Source organism: Larimichthys crocea, chromosome XVI (genome assembly GCF_000972845.2).
Source record: "Larimichthys crocea isolate SSNF chromosome XVI, L_crocea_2.0, whole genome shotgun sequence".
In the NCBI taxonomy this organism is placed as follows: Eukaryota; Metazoa; Chordata; class Actinopteri; family Sciaenidae; genus Larimichthys; species Larimichthys crocea.
In genome coordinates, this window is record NC_040026.1 from 7,874,299 (window position 1) to 7,896,229 (window position 21,931).

General features: G+C 40.1%; 2 protein-coding genes across 3 annotated transcripts; both read left to right on the forward strand.

The window, feature by feature from the left end:
• Positions 1–1,773: 1,773 nt before the first annotated feature.
• Positions 1,774–12,329, forward strand: LOC104926890 (transforming growth factor beta-1-induced transcript 1 protein). 2 transcript variants are annotated; one of them, XM_010740848.3, is made up of 12 exons: positions 1,774–2,067; positions 5,283–5,333; positions 5,687–5,835; positions 6,014–6,069; positions 6,839–6,975; positions 7,061–7,139; positions 7,590–7,674; positions 9,015–9,197; positions 9,338–9,511; positions 9,628–9,709; positions 10,287–10,435; positions 11,391–12,329. In XM_010740848.3, exons 1-12 carry the CDS (start codon positions 2,055–2,057, stop codon positions 11,655–11,657), a joined length of 1,425 nt encoding a protein of 474 aa, XP_010739150.2. In that variant the 5' UTR covers positions 1,774–2,054; the 3' UTR covers positions 11,658–12,329. The 2 variants fall into 2 exon arrangements, with proteins under 2 accessions (XP_010739150.2, XP_010739151.2); XM_010740849.3 differs by lacking the exon at positions 5,283–5,333 and having other exon boundaries at positions 1,776–2,067.
• Positions 12,330–13,669: 1,340 nt separating this feature from the next.
• Positions 13,670–21,470, forward strand: patl2 (PAT1 homolog 2). The gene is made up of 19 exons (XM_019270323.2): positions 13,670–13,853; positions 14,164–14,317; positions 15,528–15,811; positions 15,900–15,962; positions 16,045–16,098; positions 16,186–16,344; positions 16,745–16,819; positions 16,938–17,086; positions 18,109–18,183; positions 18,285–18,408; positions 18,581–18,698; positions 19,045–19,151; positions 19,230–19,283; positions 19,375–19,517; positions 19,652–19,808; positions 19,955–20,092; positions 20,190–20,287; positions 20,381–20,521; positions 20,633–21,470. Exons 1-19 carry the CDS (start codon positions 13,827–13,829, stop codon positions 20,664–20,666), a joined length of 2,154 nt encoding a protein of 717 aa, XP_019125868.1. The 5' UTR covers positions 13,670–13,826; the 3' UTR covers positions 20,667–21,470.
• Positions 21,471–21,931: the final 461 nt, after the last annotated feature.

Sequence of the window (21,931 nt, forward strand, 5' to 3'; positions counted from 1 at the left end):
TATTACTTAAAACATTTATGGTGGCTCGCTTCTACTCTGAGTGTCCCAATAAGTCGTGACAGCGAGCCAGCAAATCTAAGCAGCTAAATGAAATTCAGTTCATTTTATTTCTTCCTATTCTGTCAAAATGTCTCGTCATGTCTTAAAAACCTCTACTGCTTCTGTATTGACAATATGAGCACCTATAAGCAGCCATCTTGACATGAAACAGAGTAAACACAGGTGTTAACAATGATACTGATTAAGGCCCTGTTCCATTCAGGTCAGACAGAGTCAGGGTGTTGCTGTGGTGCATGTCGGTTCCCCGGAAAAGTCTCTGCTGCGATAAATGGGACGCAACCTCAACTAGTGTCATTGGAAACACCTGTGTTGACTATTTATTGATCCCCGAAGGTAAATTCTTGTGTTACAACATTTATTGCAACGAAAAAACAGATATACGATTATATACAATAAGTATTAACATGATTACATAAAAAAAAAATGTCTAAAACATGGAGTTAATAAATGAATAAATAAATACATAAAACAAATCAATTTTTTTCCTCATCCTGCCCCGATGTTCCCAAAGTTTCAAGTTCACTGTATCAGTCACTTTTTGGTAATATTTTTCTAATTTGTTGTAGTCAAAAGCAACTTGACTAAATTCCTATGTCAGGTTGCAGCACTGTGTCAAAAATGTGATCCTAACACGTTTAGAAGTTCATATTGTGCGCACAAAAAACAAATTACCTCAAACTCCAGTGACAAGTCAAGTAAGTTAACAAGTACTGCTTAGTTTCTGGATGCAAAATATAATGAAGCTGCCAATCTGTAATGTGCTGTGTGTGCTGTACTGGGAACTTAAAGGTCCATGGTGTAAGATTTAGTGGTAAATATGCAGATTGCAACCAAGTGAGTACCTCTGGCCTTACCCTCCACTACCGAGAGTGTAGGAGAAACTACATGTGTAGTTTGGAGCCAGTGTTTGTGTCTACTGTAGCAACATGGCATGACTCCATGAAAGAGGATATGCAGCATAGACATAAAAAAGACATAAAACATAATGATTCTTATTTTCAGGTGATTTTACACAAATGAAAATATATTTACAGTTACAGGTATGAGTATTATATTCCATTTCTGCCATAAAGCCGAGTAAATCTTACGTACTGGACCTTTAAGAGGCAACAGCTGGCAACATGCTGCCCACAGAGACCCCCCTCAGACAGAGATAGACCAGAACTAATGTATTAAGATACACATGAAGATACAATAAAGTCATGTATCTATCCATCTACACATGAAAAACATCATTTGGCATGGAGCGGATAAATAGAAAATAGTTTTTGGGGGACAAATTCAAGTTCAAATGACTGAATCTACTATTAATTACTCAAAGAAAAATGACAACGGGGCAGTTGAATGAATGAAACATGATAATAATCAGATGATTTATTAGATTTAGATTAAAAAAACATCCTTTATTCTAATGTAGATGTATATTTTGTGCGTGCGGAGAAGTGGATATCATAGTTTCCCTTGATGATCTCACCCCAGATCTTCTCCTGTTTTCTGTGGTTTGGTGTCGGCCCATGACTGTTTATCCTCAGGATGTATTTACAGTGAAGGGACATGTCAGTAGAAACGCATTTTGCACCGATTCACAGGCGCGTCGACGCAGTTTTTGCGCAGCTCACTAAATGCTTAATTTTCTCTCCCAAATATGGACTAGGAATGTCCAGGATGACGTCGCGTGTCCGGGGAATGCGGGGTTTGTAACCACATTTATTTAACTACGCCTTCTCCAGTCTGAGGTCCTGGTAGGCATTACACAGGAAGGGAGTCGTGTAGGAAAAAAGAAAACGGGACGCCCTTCTCCTCTTCCTCCTCCTCCTCCTCCTCCTCCTCTTTCTCCTCTTCCTCCTCTCTTGGCGGATAACGGTGTCCAAGAAGTTATCCAGGACCGACGCAGACAATAGTCTTGATCTTGCAGCGTCTATCACCACTTATTAATGCTGCCCGCGTCCACATAGTGTCACACAAAGAGGGAAACACTCGGCTGAAATCATATCATGGACGATCTGGGTGAGTATTCTTCGTTTTCAAGCGTTGGAACTACATGGTGAGGTATCTTTAGGGGATCTTTGGGGAAGGGGTGGTGTGCCCAAACAGAGGAAATAAGGTCTCTGTTCATTCTGGCAATCATAGTGGAGTAGCATTTGCTTTCTTTGTCCACAAGGATATGTATGAGGCTGTAATATAAAGGGGAATTTATTGCCTCCTATCAGATAACAACAGTATAAGGCAGAAAAAAGCAAATTCTATATGCCTAAGTGCTTTTCTCATATGACACAATATCTGTAATTCTGTTTACAGTCTGCTTCCTTCCTCAAATGTTTTGTTTTGCAGAATTGTGTGTTCAAATTTGCAAGCAAACAGGGCCACAAATGCACACACATTCACACAGGTAACACAAGAACTGCCACTACATAAGTCTGCGTCCGCCTGACCGCTCCTGAGTGTATCGTGCATGCCCTGCAAATTCAATCAGTTCTTTTGTAAATTAGATTTAAAGACATCCACAGCGGGGCTTTTCTCATCCATTAATATTAACAAGTCAAGGGATGGAGAGAAAGCCACATAATGTGCAACAGAGTGTTTTCCATTTTGAAGACATCCAACAAGGGAGCATGCCTCGTTCCGTCCTTTTTTTAAAAAAAATTTTATAGATACAAATGCCAAAGGGAGATTTGTCTTTCTCAGAGCAACATTACAAGAAGCTGACTCTTTGTGTGTGTGTGTGTTTGGGAATAACTGTGTCGGATAGGCCCCGAAATAGCCCAGGGCCACGCTGCTGTTTCAAAAAGCCACAGAGTTCAATGAAAATAGAAAGGCCTTTTTTTTTTTTTTGTGCCTCAGCTGCCTGATTTAGTCCACTATAGAAATGTGGGGGGTTATGTTTTTCAACGGCCAAGCACATCTGGGCACATCTGGATCGGATTGCACACAGTGAGGCCGTTACTGGGTGACAGGGCGAGTGTTTTAGTCAAGCAGAGACCATGTTCGGGACACTCGGTTTATGCTGTTGTCCAGCAGTGTTGTAAGTCCGTCCACTGGATCTGGCAAGGCTTTTTGGTGAGAGAGACCACTTGTTAGAGAGGGCTTCGGCCAAGACAAACAAGTCGACAGGCAGCTCTAAATATGGTCATAATTCCCATTGAGAGAAGTTCAGCTCCTTATATGAGCAGTTTAGTCTGTAAGAGTATGTGTGAGTGTGTGTGTGTGTGTGCGTGTGTTAGTGTGTGTAAGAGACAGAGACACACAGCAGGCAGGAGGAGGAGGGCAAGTAGTATATGCACAAGATTCTCACCACATGGTCGTACCAGAAGTGTGAATCATCTGGGACAGAAGTGACCGCAGCGATGAACTAAAGCAGGGTAAATTAGTTTTAGCGTGTCAGAAAAAGTGTAATTGGTCAAACATTCTTGATATCAGTCTATAAAGGCTCCCAGAATGTGAGAATGTGAGGTTCAGACTTCATTCTTGACTTTGCAAATTAGAAAACTCACCACAAGGTCCATTTAGTGAGCTGTTCTACATGGAGCTAAATGGACTTGGGCTTGTAAGCCAACATGGACAGGACTTCCCTAAAGCGCTCATAAAAAAAAAATTAAAAAAAACCCCTGAAATTTGAACAACTACTTGTGGCGAGACTTTCCCTGTGTTGCTCCATGGCACCAAAACTCACAGAGATACTCAGTTTATCTGGAGTGATGAGTTCTGGAGCACATGGTTAGAATTAAAGCTTTTTAACGAGGGACAGCACCTTATTAAAACTCTTTAACTATAACAGTGTTCTCCAGAGCTCACCGCTTCACAACACAGATCCTGTGTCTATTATCCTTCCTGCTGGAGGATCGGTTAATTCTCTTCTTAAAAAGATCTACAGTAGATCAATGGACACACATTAGTATTATTATTCTGTTAGACAGTACAAACTTACAGTCCTGACCCACACATGTTTATATTTATTGTATATTAATAACAGATTAACTGTTGGGAGTGTGGAAATACTGAAAAGTGATGGATAAATGTTTGATGTGTCCGTCTGGCACTACATGTTGTATCCATAGTGCAAACTTGACTAAACGTATCCCAAAAAAACCCTAAATATTAACAATTCCAGGATCAATTTGTCTTCTCTAAACAATATCTGCACAAAGGAGCACTCCACCAGTTTTACATATAAAGAGTAGTTTTTTAGTCAGTGTTTATTATTAGTGTTATTCAGCCTAGGTGTATAATGTCTTCTGTGGCTCTGTAGGGAGCTTTCTTGTGCTGCATTCACATCATATTGGAGTTATTGTAATTGCAGGACTTGTAAATAGACTTGTAAATAATATTCACATCTAGTTCCCACAAATATGAAGGCCTCACATTCAATGTAAACAAACCCAAATAAGATGGATATAGTGTTATATTGTCAGTGCATATTATTTTAATCCTTGACCAACTCTGTAATCGACTGCCCCAACGTGGGAAGACAGACAGATGAGTTATGGGAATTGTAGGATGCAGCATTTCTAGAGACCAAAAGCCAGGATGTTGTAATTAATTCATTAATTATTGATTGAATAATTCAAGTCCCACAACTTTTAGAAAGTCCATTACTAAATCACTTGGTTGGCACTTTAATAGTGTTAAATAAAATCCAGTTTGTAATCAGATGAATACATAAATATTGTTGTAGGGTACTTCAGGGTTAGGGTACATCAGCTAAATTGAAAGAATCGCTAAACTGATGTTTGGTATGGTATCAGCAGCGTGAAAGGTTAAGTCAGTATTAGACAGCACCCTCTCTACAGCTTCGAGTTTACATCTACTCCCTCTCAGCCCACTTTCTTACTCCAGCTTCAGTCCCACGTACACAGACCTGTCAGCACTAAATGATGCCATGCAGTGACAAAGCCTAACCCTGTGAGCAAATTTAGTTTCTGGACAGCTTCCACCTCAGCATGAAGTGAGTGTGGGAGCGAGGGGAGCGGGGCGGTGGAGTTAGATATCAGTTGCCAAACACTCTTCCTCCTCTGCTTCCTTTCTAAGCCAGCATGTCTTGGATATGAATGCAAAAAATGTGCGTGCGCTCTAATATTTTCACTGTGTCGATGGATTATCTCCGACTGTCCTGCCTTCTGACTGATTAGTGTCTGAGGACGCTCATTGTCCTACGTGTCATGTCTGACGTGGGACGATTTTTACTGCTGCTGTATTGGTCACACAGACTCTCTGTTTCTTCTTAGGAGTGTCTGAGCCACCTAACTACCCTCTCAGTCCTCGTATTGTTGTGTTTGGTACGTAACTGTCTGTGCATGTGTTTGCATGAGTTTCATTCTTGCCTTAATTTCATATGGTCTGCCATTAATCCAGTGCGTTTTCATCTGCACTACATAGTTCTTCATCCTCTTTCTCAACTCATATCTCTTTCTATTTCCTTTCATTGCTTCATAAACAAACTAATAACACCATCAAGGACATTCATACAAATATAAATACATCATAGGGTGGTTAACTGTTTTTTTCTCATCAAAAAGCTTAAACAAAATGTTAATTCAACAAAGCTTCTATCACGTTTGTTCGTCACGTTATGTGTCACATCATTTCTTTCTCTTTTAATCAGTTTCTTTGTTGCCTCTTTCCTCTCCAGACGCCCTCCTCGCTGATCTCGAGAACACAGGCTCTCCTCTTGCTCGGTGTCCTGTCTTGCTCACCTCTGACCCTCCACAAAATGCCGATGCTGCCACTGAGGACACCACCCAGGCCCGGCCACCGCCGCCCGCCTACACCCCACAGCAGGTAGACGATTAGCTGCCGGGAATGGATTCAGACCAGTTCTCTCATTGCAGATTCTGATTGATTTGGATCATTATAATCTTGTCACACGCTCTGAACTTTGCTTAGAAATATTTTCTTTGACTTCATGCTGGTTTGGTAACATCCTCTTGACTGATTGTGCATCTGTTTTTTCTCTTAGACTGTTTCTGCTGCAATGAAATCTAACCAGAACTCCAACCCAGACAAATTATACAGGTAACTCTCCCTGACCTCGTCTGCATGCAGCGTGTTTCCAAACCTCTAGATTGCCTCCCACAACTATGATTGGTTCAGTGTACTGTATATTAGAATATATTATTTTTTAAAAGTTACTTTGCAGTCAGATTAATAATACCAAATATAATCATATATTCTGAAGCAATATTATAGATTAAGATAAAACATTGATGCCTGTGGGGAAATTCACAAGCTACCCAACATAAGGTCGTTAAAATTAGCTCCACTTTTATTAGTTGCCATTCTGTGTGATGACGTCTTTTACTTTTGGTACTTTAAAGGTCCAGTGTATAAGATTTAGTGGGAACCATAACTACGTTTTCATTAGTGTTCAACTATTCATTAGTGTTTTCTTTATCTTAGAATGAGCCTTTTATACCTACAGACATCACAGGTCTTCTTCTAGGTAGTCCGCCATGTTAAACTGTTTCTACGGTATCCCAGAAGAGACCCACTAAACACTGGCTCCTGAAAATCCTCTCACACTGCTCCCTTAAGTATAGTCTAATGCTCATACTTTTGTACTTTTACTTCAGTAACATTTTTGTAGAAGTATTTCTACACTGTAGTACTTCTTCGACATCCTGTTCCGGACAGATGATAGTATTCTGCTGCCTCATGACTCATTTCTCTTCAATGAGTCTCCTATGATTCATGGCAAATTGACCATGATGAAACTTACCACATTAGTGACAGACTGTTTCCTAATCTGTGTTAATTTTGGCCTGTCTTGTATTTATTCTTACAGCACAGTGTGTAAACCGCGCTCTCCTCGCACAACAGATCCTCCTCCAGCGTTCTCCTCCTCATCGCTGTTGGGAGGAGGCCTGAGTGAACTGGACCATCTGTTACAGGAGCTGAATGCCACCCAGTTCAACATCACAGGTTAGAGTGTGTGTGTTGTTAATGTGCCTGTGTTTTAACTCTAAGATGAATCTTTTCTTATATATGATCTTGTTTTTGTCATCAGATGAGATCCTGGCTCAGTTCCCTTCTAAAAAAGATGAGAGGGACAAGATTAAGGATAAGGCCACAACCTCCTCTTCCAGGTACTAAATCTAATTTAGCCTAATCTAAATTATCCACATAGTTTGCTGCAGCTTTATGAATTTTCTGTACTGCAAACTACTTAACGTGGAGTTTTCAGAGGCAGGAGAGCTGCACAATTAACGATAAATGTATCAGAACATTTAAGTTAAATTGTACAAACGCTATAATCTTTCACTATACTTAGTTTCCTATACTTAGTGACACACTAACAGCCATCAATCTCAGAATTCACCGGCAATATCCCACACTTTAATTTTGAGCAGTATTTTAAGTGAGCTCCAATGGTTTCATTACTGACATCACTTGCCTTGAGAAAGGCCAAGCGTGGCCAAACAGTGGTAATTAAATCACTAGAGCTAAATAAGTCATCTTCACTTCGGTATTTCAAGTAGTATCAAATTAAATTGTGTTTTTATGGGTTTATTAAAACAATTAATTTTGTATTCCAGCTCCGCGAAGCCTTCAGCAACATCAGCCACACTGGAATTGGACAAACTGATGGCTTCCCTGTCAGACTTCAGAGTCCAGAGCACAGTAAGAGTCACACAACAGCGTACAAATCACACAGAGGGGTCATAGTTTTTGTCTAAATCCAAACAAGAGTGCACTGTTTTTTGTGCCATTCATCCAAGCTGCTCCAGGCTTTATTTAACGCAGCTTACACTGATTCATGGAAGACGGTGACTTGACTTCACGATGACTTCACTGTTACCGTGCGGCCTAGCCACAGCACATGCCTCCTGGTGTAGATCAGTCACCGGATTAAGGCCTGAGGATGGAAATTAGCCTTGGTGGAGATTTTTTTTCCAGCTTCAAAAATAACTTCAGATAGTTGGAAGTTAGAGTTATAGATCTACGTTTGGTGTGGTATATAATGCAGTCATCCCCCTTTTCAGTGAGACAGTGGCTAGTATGTGAGCAAAATGAAGTGGTTGAAGTTTGTTTGGGTCTCTAATGTGCAATCCAGCTGTGGGTAATAAACAGGCGTGAGCACAAGGTTATGGGAACAGAGTTTTAAAAGGAACATTTCTCCGTTGGATACTTTTTACTAAATGCTGATACCTTGTTTTTAACAGTGTTTGCAACATTTCATTTTGCATTAGAGCAAACATTTCAGCAATTGTCATTATATTTAGCACTTTTTATTGACGTTCATGGTCCCCAGAGAATTTTCCCTCTAGCGCTATCATGACGTTTACATTTGACTGTGTCCAATCCTTTGATTTATTTATGACCAAATACCAGCAAAGCTTTCAACAAAGTAAGAAGTTGAACAAGGTTAACGTGGTAAACGGGCTAAAATCAGCATGATAGCTTTGTCATTGTCAGCATGTTAACCTGAAGTCTCAAAGAGAAGCTCAGCTTGGCTGTATAGTGGTAGAGTTTCAACATTTTCCATAAATGCTTCCAGAGAGCAGACATGAATAGTGAGCCAACCTGGTTTTAATGTTGGTGTGTGTGCATGGCCAGGGCCATTTCCCCTCACAAAAATGCAACCTGTGCTGTTTTCTGCATTACATTCCCATTATTTGAGGCTACTATTAGTGGAGGAATTGATATTTATGCCTCTTCTACAAAGTGATTTTTACCATTAAGATGTTGAACCATGGTGTAAAAAAAGCTTTGACTAACAAAAGGAGCTACACAATATATCAAGCTACTTTAAAATATTGTTCAAATGAGCAGATCATAAAGCATATGCCCACTTTCTATCTAGCACATTTGCTCGCTGTGCCTCACACAGCCACATATCACGCTCACTGTCTTTTACGGCAATTAATTTCAGGCCAACTGCACACTGATGATAAATTTGTGGAGAATTTCAATCCCAAAGACAGATGTGCCATCCATCATTTTTATTTCTCTTCTCCCAGCCAGCTGCACCTGTCACTCCAGTGGTGATGACACCACAGCAGCCCGCCGCCCCACCACAGCCCTCATCCGGCGGATCATTGGACAGCATGCTGGGGCTGCTTCAGTCAGACCTGAGCCGACAAGGAGTTCAAACATCCTCCAAGGGAAACTGTTCAGCTTGTCAAAAGCCAGTGGTGGGACAGGTGCGCTATCAGAATAATAAACTTTTAAAAGTTATATTAAGCTTGTGAGTGCTCAGTTTTAGTTTTCCGAACCTGTGGCACATCTAATATAATTCATGAAGAAGATTTTTAGAGGATGTTCGTTCATGTTCCTCTTGCAGGTAGTAACAGCCCTGGGAAAGGTGTGGCACCCAGAGCACTTTGTGTGCACTGAGTGTGAGACGGAGTTAGGCAGTCGCAACTTCTTCGAGAAGGATGGACGACCGTACTGCGAGTCGGACTACTTCACCCTCTTCTCCCCTCACTGTGCACAATGCAACAAGCCCATCCTAAATGTGAGAGACTCAAATTTGCATGCATCGTACAACCCAGAGCTTATTTTAACATGAACAACTCAAATTAATACACCAGGCGACCTGAAGCCATTTAACTTCTCATTCCTCTTGTTTAGAAAATGGTCACCGCTTTGGATAAGAATTGGCACCCGGAGTGTTTCTGCTGTGTTAAGTGCAGCCGGGCGTTTGGAGAGGAAGGTAATGGGCGGCACATCCTGTCTGGGTTTTAAGTGTTAACAATGAACTTCAGCAGGGTCATGCTTACCCTAAAAAACACTGCAGGACCTATTAAATACATATATATTCGATTGTTTGTTTAATGTTTATCTAGTACTGAAATCGATAGAAGTTAGCGATCTGTCCATATGGATTTCCATGTGCTGTATGACCCCTTGGGGGCTCTCTAACCTTCCTTTAAAAAGCTGATAATCCACCTAAAAACCTTTAATTGGTATGCTTTTCAAAACAGAGTTAATGTTCTGTTGTAAAGGCAGTTACAACCTGCCAAGAATTCAGGAAACACTTCATCTTTGGCATCAGCCATGGCCCAATTTAAAGCAGAACAAGCTCTGAGACAAAAGGAAAATACTGTCAGCCTTTAAAAATTCAGATCAGTAAAACCTTAAACAATTACAAACAGATTGTAGTTTTATGTTCCGCAAGACCAGGGTCACATGGAAAAGGTTCAGACATCATCGCATCGCATCATCCAGTTAATTTAACATTTATCAAAGAAACTGTGAACTGTGTAAAGCTGTGACCATGTATTCTGCAGGTTTCCATGACCGTGAGGGCCAGCAGTACTGCCAGCAGTGCTTCTTGACTCTGTTTGCTTCCCGCTGTCAAGGCTGCAGCCAACCCATTCTGGAAAACTACATCTCAGCTCTCAACTCCCTCTGGCACCCACAGTGCTTTGTGTGTAGGGTGAGTGTTTCTCTGTTTATTTGAAGGCAGTGTTGGTGATGGTGTCTGTTGTATTTTGCAAACAGCTGTAATATTTTAAAATGACCAAGAGTTTGATCCCTTGTGGGTTCTTATAGTTTTATTCAGAGGAAGAATCCGGTAGGGTGGTCAGTCTTACAAACATGTTGAATACAAAGCTGATTTTTTTGACACTTTAAAACCTGTGTTGTTTAGATCTATATTTAGTTGCTAGCAATCTTTTGCACTGCCTAAGGTCATGTGATATTCAGACGATCAAGCCCATGGATACCATTGAAGACAGCATGAGGACAATGAGGTCAGGTCCTCTGCAATATTCATGGAAATCTGGGAGATTTAATAATTCACTCCACCATAATTACATGCTGGGCACCCTTAATGACGAGGAATAAAATTCACAAAAATGTTTGAACAGTTGGGTAAATACATAAATAAATGTGAATTTCTGTGTGGAGTTTATACGTTCTCCCTGTGTCTGTGTGGGTTCTCTCCCACAGTCAGGGTGACTTTTCTAGGGTGTACACCGCCTCTCGCCCTAAGTCAGCTGGGCTTGGCTCCATACCCCGGTGACCCTGATGAGGATAAGCGGTTACAGGAAATTTAGAAATTTAAACACAGTTTTGTTGTTGGTCTGTCTGATTCTGACCCAGCAATTTAGATTAAACCTGCAGCTGCTTCTGTGAAGCTGCTCAGTGACCAGCAGATGTAGTTGTGATGCGTACATGTGTGTGAAGGGTGTGTTCCTCAAAAAAAAGGCACAGCTCTCTGTAAAATTGCTATCATCTAAAAAAGAGGTTTAAAAAAAAAATCAAAAACCTAAAAATAAGTTGGAATTATGTCATGGGAAAGTTGTCGTTTCACATGAAAACTTTCTAATTACAGTTACATGAGTCAGAGCTCTCTGCTGTCACTGAATCTCACTGCCTCTCTTCTTCAGGAGTGCTACAGCCCCTTTGTGAACGGCAGCTTCTTCGAGCACGAGGGTAACCCTCTGTGTGAGGCCCACTACCACCAGTCCCGTGGTAGCATGTGTCAGGCCTGCCAGCAGCCAATCCTGGGCCGCTGCGTCACCGCCATGGGGGCCAAATTCCACCCCCACCACCTCGTGTGTCACTTCTGCCTGAAGCCGCTGAGCAAAGGCTGCTTCAAGGAGCAGGAGAACAAGCCCTACTGCCACCCCTGCTTCATCAAACTCTTTGGTTGAAAACACAGCAGGACTTTGCCGCCCCCGCCCCTTCTTGTGGGTCACCAAGTGAGGAAGCTGTGTGACTCTGAGTTCTCAACGTGTTTGTATTTTTTTTTACTGCGGGAATGAGGGTGGAGCTGGTCTCTTTGTTGGTATATAAGAATATTAGAGTTGTTAGAGGGAGGGGAATAAAAAAAAAGAGAGAGAATCATCCAATCCAGTTCATTTCTGTTTATTTCACAATAAAAAAGCAGACTGCATTTAGACTGGCAGTGTGAAATATAACTCTAGCATTGGTTAGACAGATACAAAATGATGCCAAATGATTTTTGTCATGTATGTAAATCTTTTACATACTGTATTGATTCAAATTGAATATGACAATTGAACTCTTTTGCCAAAGGTAGAGAAGAAACAGTATATTAAGAGCGAATTTATTGTTTCAGTGAAGGACTTGTATTGTAGTGCAAGGAAATCCCCTTTAATATATTTGCTTTATATTGCAAAACGTATAAGTGCCACTGCAATTGCATTTATATATTGTATGCTGACTGCTATATACTGTATGTTTTTGTGTAACAGACTAAGCTGTCATATGTTCAGATATTTCACATTATTCTTTCACTGTTGCTCTATGCAATTTGCCAAAAAAGGAATCCAAAGAATAAAATAAAGGTGAACACGACTTGTCTTGATTTTCCATGAGAAAATAAATCAAAGGATCAACGAAAAAAATGCTTTGATAAAAATGTGTTTGTTCTGAAAAAGTATAAAAAGCAACTAAACTTGATTTAGTAATTCACACATGCCTACAAATTCAAAGAACAGTAACCGCTTTTGTGTTTACTCCAAGCTGGAAATATAACTCAGGACTTCATTCCTTTATTAACATTTGGTGTTGTACAGACTCAGTTGAGCCTGAGCCTGAGCCTAACACCATACATTAGGAACATAAACATCTGATTAATAAGAACTAATAAGAACAATGGCTTCATCTAATGTTTACTGATTTGAAAATACCATTTCTGTTGATTAAAACTGGGTACATCATATTTTTACTCATCAATTAAATTAGTGATTTGGAAGGAAGGATTTGGTTGGAAGACGTACTCGGATCGTTCACTTAAGTATAAGTAGCAATAACAGTGAAAACTCAGCATTATCAGCAGAATTTAGTAAAAATATCAATACCAAAAGTATCATTCTGCAGTTGCATTTTACTGCTGTATTGTTTGGCTGTGCTTATTTTAGTTTGGGTAGTTTAATCTACAGCAGTACATCATATCATGATTTATCAGCCTTGTTTTGAAAAAGTACGAGCCTGTTCTTGATCACATTTTTATCCTTTTGTTTATCAAAACCACCAAATTTGGAGATTCGTGGACATGAAGGTCAAGAAATAATAACTCAATGCACACAAGAACATATCTGGTGGCATAGAGTATTTGATTTAAGTGGTATAGAGTTGTGATTTAAGGCCCCTTCATTAGAACAAATAAAAGTAATGTTTTCCCCCCTGTGAAATTATATATAATCATTTAAACGCTGAATCTCAACTATCTTTTCCTGTTATATAATGATATACACCAACCAGCAGCCACTTCATTAGGTACACTTGTACAATTCAATACATGATCCAATACGTATTGCCAAGGTTTCCTTTTTTTTTTATTATATTCTATATTATTCTGTTATGTATATTTTTTCTATTTTCAATGTATTCATGTTTAGTCATGCTTTGTTTCTTATCTTATTGTGTATGGTGAGCTGTTGTAATAAGTGAATTTCCAGTGTGGGAACAGTAAAGTCCATCTTATCTTATCTGAAGTAAACTTTGACCACTAGATGTCGCTGCTCACTGTCACCCAGACAAACTATTTTAAAATCATTGCCAGCATCCTAAATATGCACAAACATTGAAATAGAACAGAAAGTCAGTAAGTATGAATTATTTACCAAATTCAAAAAATCAAATATTTATAAAGTTGAAGCGCACGGGCGAGGCGAGGTGACAGGTACGTGAAGCGTGTTGACGTGTACGCGCCTCAGCGGCTCACAGGTGAGTTCATTTAAAAGTTAATGAGCTTCCCTCGCTGTCTGAAAGAAGAAAGCAGGTAACCTGGAGAGGAAAGTCACCGTCACCTGTCGGCTAGAAAAAATACATAAATAAATAAAACAAAACAAACAATGAGTGATTCAGAAGAACAGCAACAAGTAAGTGAAGTATCATTTCTCTGCTTTTTAATGTGTGAGTATTGATTTGGGCACGCTGCACTGCCAGTTTGAGGCACACACAGCGTGCTAGCAGGCACACCAAGTATTCATTGCATGTTGAAGAAGCATATGTACACAAACTGTCTGATGCCATAACATGATGTTACAACAATACCTCTGAAAACCATACATTTTTGTAAATAGGTGGAATACAGTGATTTTTCTAGAGTTGCTTACCATCTCTTGGCTCTTTGTCTTTTGGCTTCTTTGTTAGTCATGATATATTTATTATATTTATACTACCACTAAGGAGGCTGAAAAGTTGTCTCAGCCTCAGTGGCCCGAGAATGGAGAGGATTGGAGTGATGGAGAGGATGGGACCAATATGGACTGTGGGCTCCTGCAGGCCATGGCTGAGGAGGATGAGGAGATCAACGTCTACAATGAGGAGACGTTTGGCATGGGTGTGTAGATGTTTTACTCTATAATTTAACCAGAGTATCTAAAAAAGACTTAAACCTTTTGCCTCCCTTAGGAGTCTGCTTCTGCAGCAGGTGCACTGATGACAACTACACTGTAAAACTCTGGTCCCAGTTGTAAAACTCTGGTCCCAGTTGTAAAACTCTGGTCCCAGTTGTAAGACTCTGGTCCCAGTTATGTCACCTTCTGACAGAACAAGGCTAGTGTTTGTGCTAAGCTAACAGGCTTCTGGCTCCATCGTCATATAGTCAGTTTAATGTACATTCAGGCATTGACTTTGTTCTGATTAAAATTAATAAACATATCAGTACTGTAGTGGCAAACAACAAAAAAGCCAACTGAGGGAACTTGAAGACATTTTCAATGCAAAGTGGTGCTAAAAATGAAGTATGCGTTTAATATTTTATTTATATGCAGATTAAAAAACACTTACAAAAGCCGGGTGTACTGAAGGAATGACATAAAAACAAGCTCTTAAATATGAAACCAAAATGCTATGATCAGACAAAAAACCTGCAGAGAGACACAGTTCCCCAGTTCCTACCTGTAGCAACAACTTTTGCCTAATTTACCACACAGGCACTTGTACTACCTAGACTGTACCTAAAAGAGATGTCGATGGAGATTAATGTTGTCAGTTACCAAAACTTTATTTTTTTTCCTCATTAAAGTCCAACTGATCAATCAATACAGCGTACAGATGCACTCTGTAAATCACGAAGGGAGAAATTTATCTTTTTTGGATTCATGATGACGGGCCCTAGTTTAGTATTAACTGAACTGAACACTGTGTCCCATATCTATGGAGCCAGCCAATCAAACCTTGCATAAAGCAGTAATGTCAGCCATGAATCACAGGCAGAGCAGACGGTCACACTGACCCAGAAAAACAGTCTGAATCAGCTTTGAACAACAGATATTAGTTTGCTGTTTAAGTCTTTTTATTATCTAACTTACAAATATGAACAAACATCTTGTCCTGATCCTTGGCCTGTTGAACAAACACAGACTCCAGCTGGCTGAAATGAAAAGGAACATTTGGGAAACAAAAATATTTTTCTTTAACAATACATTTAAAGAATATAAAGGGCTGATTAAATTGAATTCAGTTCAACTTTTAATGCTGCAGAATCATATTTCTACAGCTAAACAACTTGGTGAAAGCTACCTGCAGACTTTGTATCTGTATTGTAGATCTTGACACACACGGCACCACAGAGGACCCCAGCAGCGGCCTCCTTCAGTTCGGAGAGCCGCCTCTATCACCACCAACACCACTCCCGCCACCGCCACCAGATCCCAAACCACCGTCCCACCACAGCTCCCCATCCCCTCCCAGGCACAAACCACAGTATGTGCCTCGGGCTCTGCCGGGGCAGCGTGGCAGAGGTAGGGGACAGAGAGGAGGGCTGGGCAGGGGACAAATGTTTGAAGACCCAGCTGTGATGAGGATAGTGCAGGGGCGACCAAGTCTGAAGGTGATGTTGATTTATTTACAGTTTGAAATGGGATTTGACAGCTTACCTCCATTGTAGCTTTAATTTTTGATCTGTTTTGCTTTTTAAGGGTCTTGACAGCGCCATAGTGGACTGTGGGAATACCATGAATCGAAATACCTTTGAAGATGATGTGAGTTGCCACTTTTAAAGACTTTTTGTTACATTTTATGTTTGTACTGATTTACTTTCATGATTTCCCCGCCCCCCTTCAGTATATGTCACCGTCTTCCAGAAAGACCAGAAGAATCTCAGGATCAATACTTCAGGTTAGGATCACTAAAGAGCACATGTAACAATCTGTGTCAGTGGGTTCCTTAACCAAATAGCTGTCTTATTTTATTCTGTTTTTTTAGGACAGTGCTATAGTGTGTGTGATTGATGGTCACAGAGGTCAGCACCTGACCTCCAACTTCCTGGATTTGCCATATCCTGTCTCTTCCTTCAGGGGCAGGAGAGGGGACTCCAGAGGAGCGTACCCCAGAAGACAGTTTGGCCACAGAGGCCCCTCTCAGGTGGAGAATCCATTTTACCAGATAATAGTTTCCTTTTTAAAGGAAAAACAGTGCGTCATTTCGGCTCTTTCACTTTCTTGCTGATCATGTCTGTGTGATTTAACGAAGCTGGAGCCAGTAATGGGTTAAACTAGCTTAGCATAATGACTGTAAATGAGGTAGGGGAGCAGCTAGCCTGGGTTCTATGAAGGCATGAAAGTCTGCCTACCAGCACCTCTAAAGCTTACTGATTAACATGTTCTATTTATTTTCATTTATTTAATTCATGCAAAAAATGAAGTGTAAAAAGCAGTGACTTCCTGGCCAGGTAACCCAGGAAGTTTCTTGTAAACTATTCCCTAATTCATTGTCATGGGTGGCCTGGCCAAACTTGTCACTGAATCTTAGTTTTCTTTTGCAGATGCATGTACCCATGATGCCAGGATCACCAGTCCTCTCACGTCAACCGTTAACCCCTCGGCAACATTACAATCAGGTTTCAATCCAAAATAAATTGTTCTGAAGCGTCAAAAGCCAGCAGCAGATGTATCGCAGAGAACAGAGTAAATCTCCTTGTCTGTCGTGACTCATGATGTTGTTTTGTTCTGAATTAGACTGGGGGCTTCATGTTTCCTCCGAATCGGCCTTGCCCCTCCACTCCTCAGTCTCTGACTCCTAAGATGATGCAACTTCGCTTTGGTGCCAACTCACCAAGACCGTCCCCCTTTTACAGCCCCTCATCTAATTCAGTGCAACATATCAGGTTTGTGTGATGATGTTTGAGTTGTGGCCTGAAATATTTGTCAGTAAAGTTTGAGTAACAAGAACATTTATGACTTCATCCCTCACAAGTATATGAAACTCTTCATCAACCTGACATTAATGCTACATATAATCCCTGCCATTGATGTGTGTTTCCAAGATAAAGTTGAGGGGATGGATAGCTCCTTACCCTCTGGAGATAAAAGATGCAGCTGTACATCTGAAGAACTAATGCACAGATATTGACTGGGATATTTTTTAACACAATTTATTAACAGACTCTTCATGTTGAGGGTAAAGCTCTAGTTTTGCTTGAGGCCTGAATGTAACCTACTTCAGCATGAAAGAATGCGACTGCAGATTGTAGGTTCAATTTATTTGATCATTTATTTCCGCCAGGGAAACTGGACGGTGACCACATTGTTTTCTATTAATGTAATAAGGAAATTGTTTTATTGGTTTTCTGCCAAAACAGGCAGTCTTGCAATAGGTTTGGTTATGTTGGGCCAACCTTAGCACTTGGTTAAGGTTAAGGAAAGATAGTTGTCTGTTTTTTGTTTTTTTTTTATATCAAAAGTCAGTAGTGACATTTTTGTTTGTTAGCATTTAACTGAAATCACAACCTTTCCCTTCCCTTAATCAAAGTGCTTTTGCTGCCTACACTGGAGACTGAAGTCTATAAGCGAGCCGTGGATTCTGGTGTCACACTCCTGCACTTTGTTTGTCCAGTGTGGTACATAAATGTAGTGTTTCATTCACTTAAAGACAACAGGAGGCGGTGACAACATAATTACTGCCTGCATTATGTTCAGAGACAATGTAATTATGGAAACACTTTAGTAAGGTACAAACATAAACTTCTAGGAAACAGGGTTGACCTTGTGGTTGTGGTTTAACCAAAGATGGATAGCATAAATTGGCATCTTTACGCTTTGATTATATGAAACTGAGAACACCAACGTGGAAACTGAGTGTTCTGTGCATCCACAGTACTTTTTAAATGTGACCTTGTCTGACCCACAGGTACCCCGGCCCTGTCACCCAGCTCCACCCCCAACATAAACGACTACTTACTCAAAAACAACGTATATACCAAAGGTTGGTGTTACGTCCCTTTAAGATTTTTATAAGATCTTTATAACTTATTCTGTCATGTTGTGAATCTGTTTAATTTTTATACAAATATGACTTGTTTGTAGAAAACCAGAGGGCTGGGATCCTTACTGTAATCTCATGACCCCCAAAGAGAAGGAGTGGATCACCAGGCTGCAGATGATTCAGCTGCAAAGTGAGCATCCATACCTTGAGGACTACTATTACCAGGTGGGAAATCTTTGCTGTAGTGTAGTTTTTCTTTTTTAAATTATTATTCATGGTTGCTTTTGAGCCAAATAACAGACCTTTACTCTATTAGAAAAGCTACTTCTTGAGTACAGGACCAAAGATTCAGCTATTTAATGACTAGCATATTTAAACTTTTTCTTTTTTCTTTTAGGAGTACTATAGGCGAATAGAAGCTAAGATGGCAGAGGAAGAACTGGGCATCAGGGGCAAGAGGGAGCCACCAAAACTCACCACACCTTACATCATGAAAACTGACTCCTACACTCCAGGTTTCTCCCTCCTCACCTTTATTATTTGACATTTTATGAGAGTTGTGTCTTCGAATAATGTTCAGTTTTCAAAATCCTATTTTTGTCCCTTTTTTTTTTTTTTTATTGTGTTGGGTTGATTTCTCTTACTAAAATCTCTGATCCACACAAGATGAGACGCAAGCTTATCGAGCAACAAACCTCAGTTTTGCCTCTCAGACTACATACATGCAGCCCTACCTTGTGGTGAAAGTTGTTGGTGTGGTATGCAGCCCCAAAAGGAAATCTGCATATAGTAGTCCAGGCAAAAAAAAAGCTGCAGCCAACTTTGTTTTTTCAGGTTAAAAAAAGTCTTTTGCTCTTCCAGTGGTGCACATTGAAGGCTCGTTGGGTCAAGTTGCTGTGTCCACATGTTACTCTCCACGTCGTGCCATCAGTGCTGTTCATGCGGTTCAAGCTCACGGTCCACTCGAGGTGACTCTTTTTGATTTTGGCATCTTAGTATCAGGGAGGCAGATTAATACACTTCTAAGACTTATTTCTACATCACAGGAACAAAAAGACATCAGACAGCAGCGGTTAGAGATCCTCAGCAAAATTGAAAAGGTACCTGCTGGTTGGTTACTTAGTTTCGATGCAACGCAAGGCCTTTATTTTACCATCTCCAACACTCAGTCACGTCTGTTCTGCTCTGCAGTTGTTCATAGTTCTGTTGGAGGTCGAGGAGACGGAGAGGATGAAAACCACAGTCTTGTCTGAAGCAGAACAAAGAAGGTTGATGGAGAAGACACAGAGGAAGGTGGAGCACATCTACTCCCAGCTGCAACACCACAATCCCCTGTGAGTTATAAACATCGCCACCTGAAAGACATGATCTATATTGTGTCAATGTTGCTTGCAGAAATGAAGCTACTGTATATCATTCTACTTAACATTTTTGATGAACATGAATTGTCTCAAATGTTTTGATGTAGAGATTCAGGAGGGGAGTTTCTTCCTTTCATGCTCGTCTCAAAAGGCAAAAGGCTAGTCGCCCGTCTGCTCCCATTCCTTAAACACGATACTGCACTGAAAATCTTGAGAATTGTGACTTCTAATCTACCTACGCTAATGAGCAGAGATACCGAAGAGGTAGGGGAGTTATTTTGCAGTCAGTTTTTTTTTTTTTTTTTTTTTTTTTTTTTTTTTTTTTTTTTTTTTTTTTTTTTCTATCTGCTCTTGTTTTGTTGTGTAGCAATGGAAGGAAATTAATGCACTTTTGTAATATCCTCTTTTAGGCCCTTCCAGTGCTTTACCCACCTCTTCGAAATGTGATTGGAGGCCTGACGTTCAGCCAACTCATCAGAGTCCTCAAAGATCTGACTGCAGAGTCTCTGACGACATACGAGTCGCTCACGCTGGCATGTCAGAACAAGGTCTGCGCTCTCTGTTGCTGCTTGGCTTTTATATTTGCGTCATCACTTTCTGATTTCTTTTTTTTTTTTTTTTCTCATTAACTTCTCTTCCTTTCAGTTTGGACTGTCCTTACTATATGCTCTCCTGTCCCAAGGAGAGAAGCTGTTGTCCTCAGGTGTCCCTCTAGAGCCCAGCATCGGTGACTTTGAGACCTGGTGAGGATTTTAAGGCTAATATTCCATGATCAGAGATAAGTTTACATCTTCACACTGTTAGGGACACTAATGTTAAAATCTGTCATCTTTTAGGACTGACATAATATTCCAGGTGGCAGGGCAGCTGTCCCAGTGTTCGCTGGTGGAGCCGCTTCTCCTGCCCTCAAACCTGCTCACTCTCTTCTGCCGTTACCTGGACAAACGCACTGTGCATCAGCTGAAAAGCAACATGGAGTAAGTCCTTTTTTAGATGTTTTGAGAGAGAGAGATATTTCCACATTGCATACAGATATTTATTTGGTGAACATATACCCAAATATAATTCCCCAAATATCTTTTATTTAGATCTGCAACCGGATTCTTGGCTCTTCCATCTTAAGGTGGACAGAAGCTAATGAGACGTTCAGCTAATGACCAGGTTGTAAGGAGCACTAGAGTGAAAGAAGCAGAGCCCTGACAAAAAGTCCTCAGTGTTCATTATAACAGAAGCTAAATAATGTACTACTGTTCAAAATGTTTTCTTATTTTTCTCCCCTCTCCCTCATCCCTTCACGTTTCTGCACGCTCAAACTGTTTCCCGTTTTTTTTATTTCCTTTATCTGATCTTTTTACTTTCCTCTCTTTGGTCCCCAGTCGGTTACATCAGTGCAAGTTATTCTGAAATCACAAACCTGATGAGTTGTTTTTGTTTGTTTTAACTCTCAAAACATGTTTCCATAGTTTCCAAATACATTAACTAGCAGATGGAGCTGATTTACTATCCAACCACTCCAACTCACGAATGTCAGTTAACGCCAGTCACATGTAGGACAAAAAAAACTTGAGGTACCACTTACTGAGATAATGTTTGATCAGATATTGGTGACCAGTTTGAGGATTGTATAGTAACTTATGATTGTACAGCTGAACCTATATGTTCATTGTTATAATAACCATTAAGGAAGTTGTCATGGCATGGTCCATCAACTTAAGCCATGCAATTTTGGGTTTTTTGTAAAAAAAGACATGCATTGTGTGTACACGTGTAGCGATACTAAATATGATGTATTTGATGTAATTTTCCATCTTAGATGTTTCAGTTGTAAAGAGATTTTTATTTATTGTATTCATTTGGAAACAGAAATAATTTAATTGCACCCTTGTATAGCACTTGCAACACAAATAAAAAAAGTATTGAAAATGAGAAGTCCTGGACATCGAGTCTCGTTTGGGTGGTGCAGCGGTCTCTGCTCCACCCTAATGTTCTTTAAAAGCCAAAACACTTCATTTACTTTTACTAATTTTATAAGAATTGCATATAATTTTTATATGAAGTGTCAGAGGGCCACTCTGTAATACTTAAATGATGACAACTTTAATACTTACGTACTTACACCATAGCTTTTAATAAGGTCAGAAAAACAATTAGTTTAGATAAATAATACAGTGATTTTATTTTATTCATCAGTGAGACCTGTCAATAAAACAAAGTTGCATAGGTGGTAACAAATCTATGATTTTCAGGGTGGTTTTTTTTTTTTTTTTTTTTTTTTTTTGAAGGGAGTTGTGTTTGAAGTAAACTAATAAGCTTACTTGAAACACCGGTGTGTGACATTCCTGAAGGCAGAAACTGGCAGCAGGGCATGATGTGACTCTAGACTGGTT

Coding starts and splice junctions, on each gene's coding strand:
- LOC104926890 (XM_010740848.3), top strand. Junction 6,976..7,060: donor CACCCAGTTCAACATCACAG/GTTAGAGTGTGT, acceptor TTTTGTCATCAG/ATGAGATCCTGGCTCAGTTC. Junction 9,512..9,627: donor GCAACAAGCCCATCCTAAAT/GTGAGAGACTCA, acceptor CCTCTTGTTTAG/AAAATGGTCACCGCTTTGGA.
- patl2 (XM_019270323.2), top strand. CDS start 13,827: ATGAGTGATTCAGAAGAACAGCAACAA. Junction 15,812..15,899: donor AGGGGCGACCAAGTCTGAAG/GTGATGTTGATT, acceptor TTGCTTTTTAAG/GGTCTTGACAGCGCCATAGT. Junction 17,087..18,108: donor AATTCAGTGCAACATATCAG/GTTTGTGTGATG, acceptor TCTGACCCACAG/GTACCCCGGCCCTGTCACCC.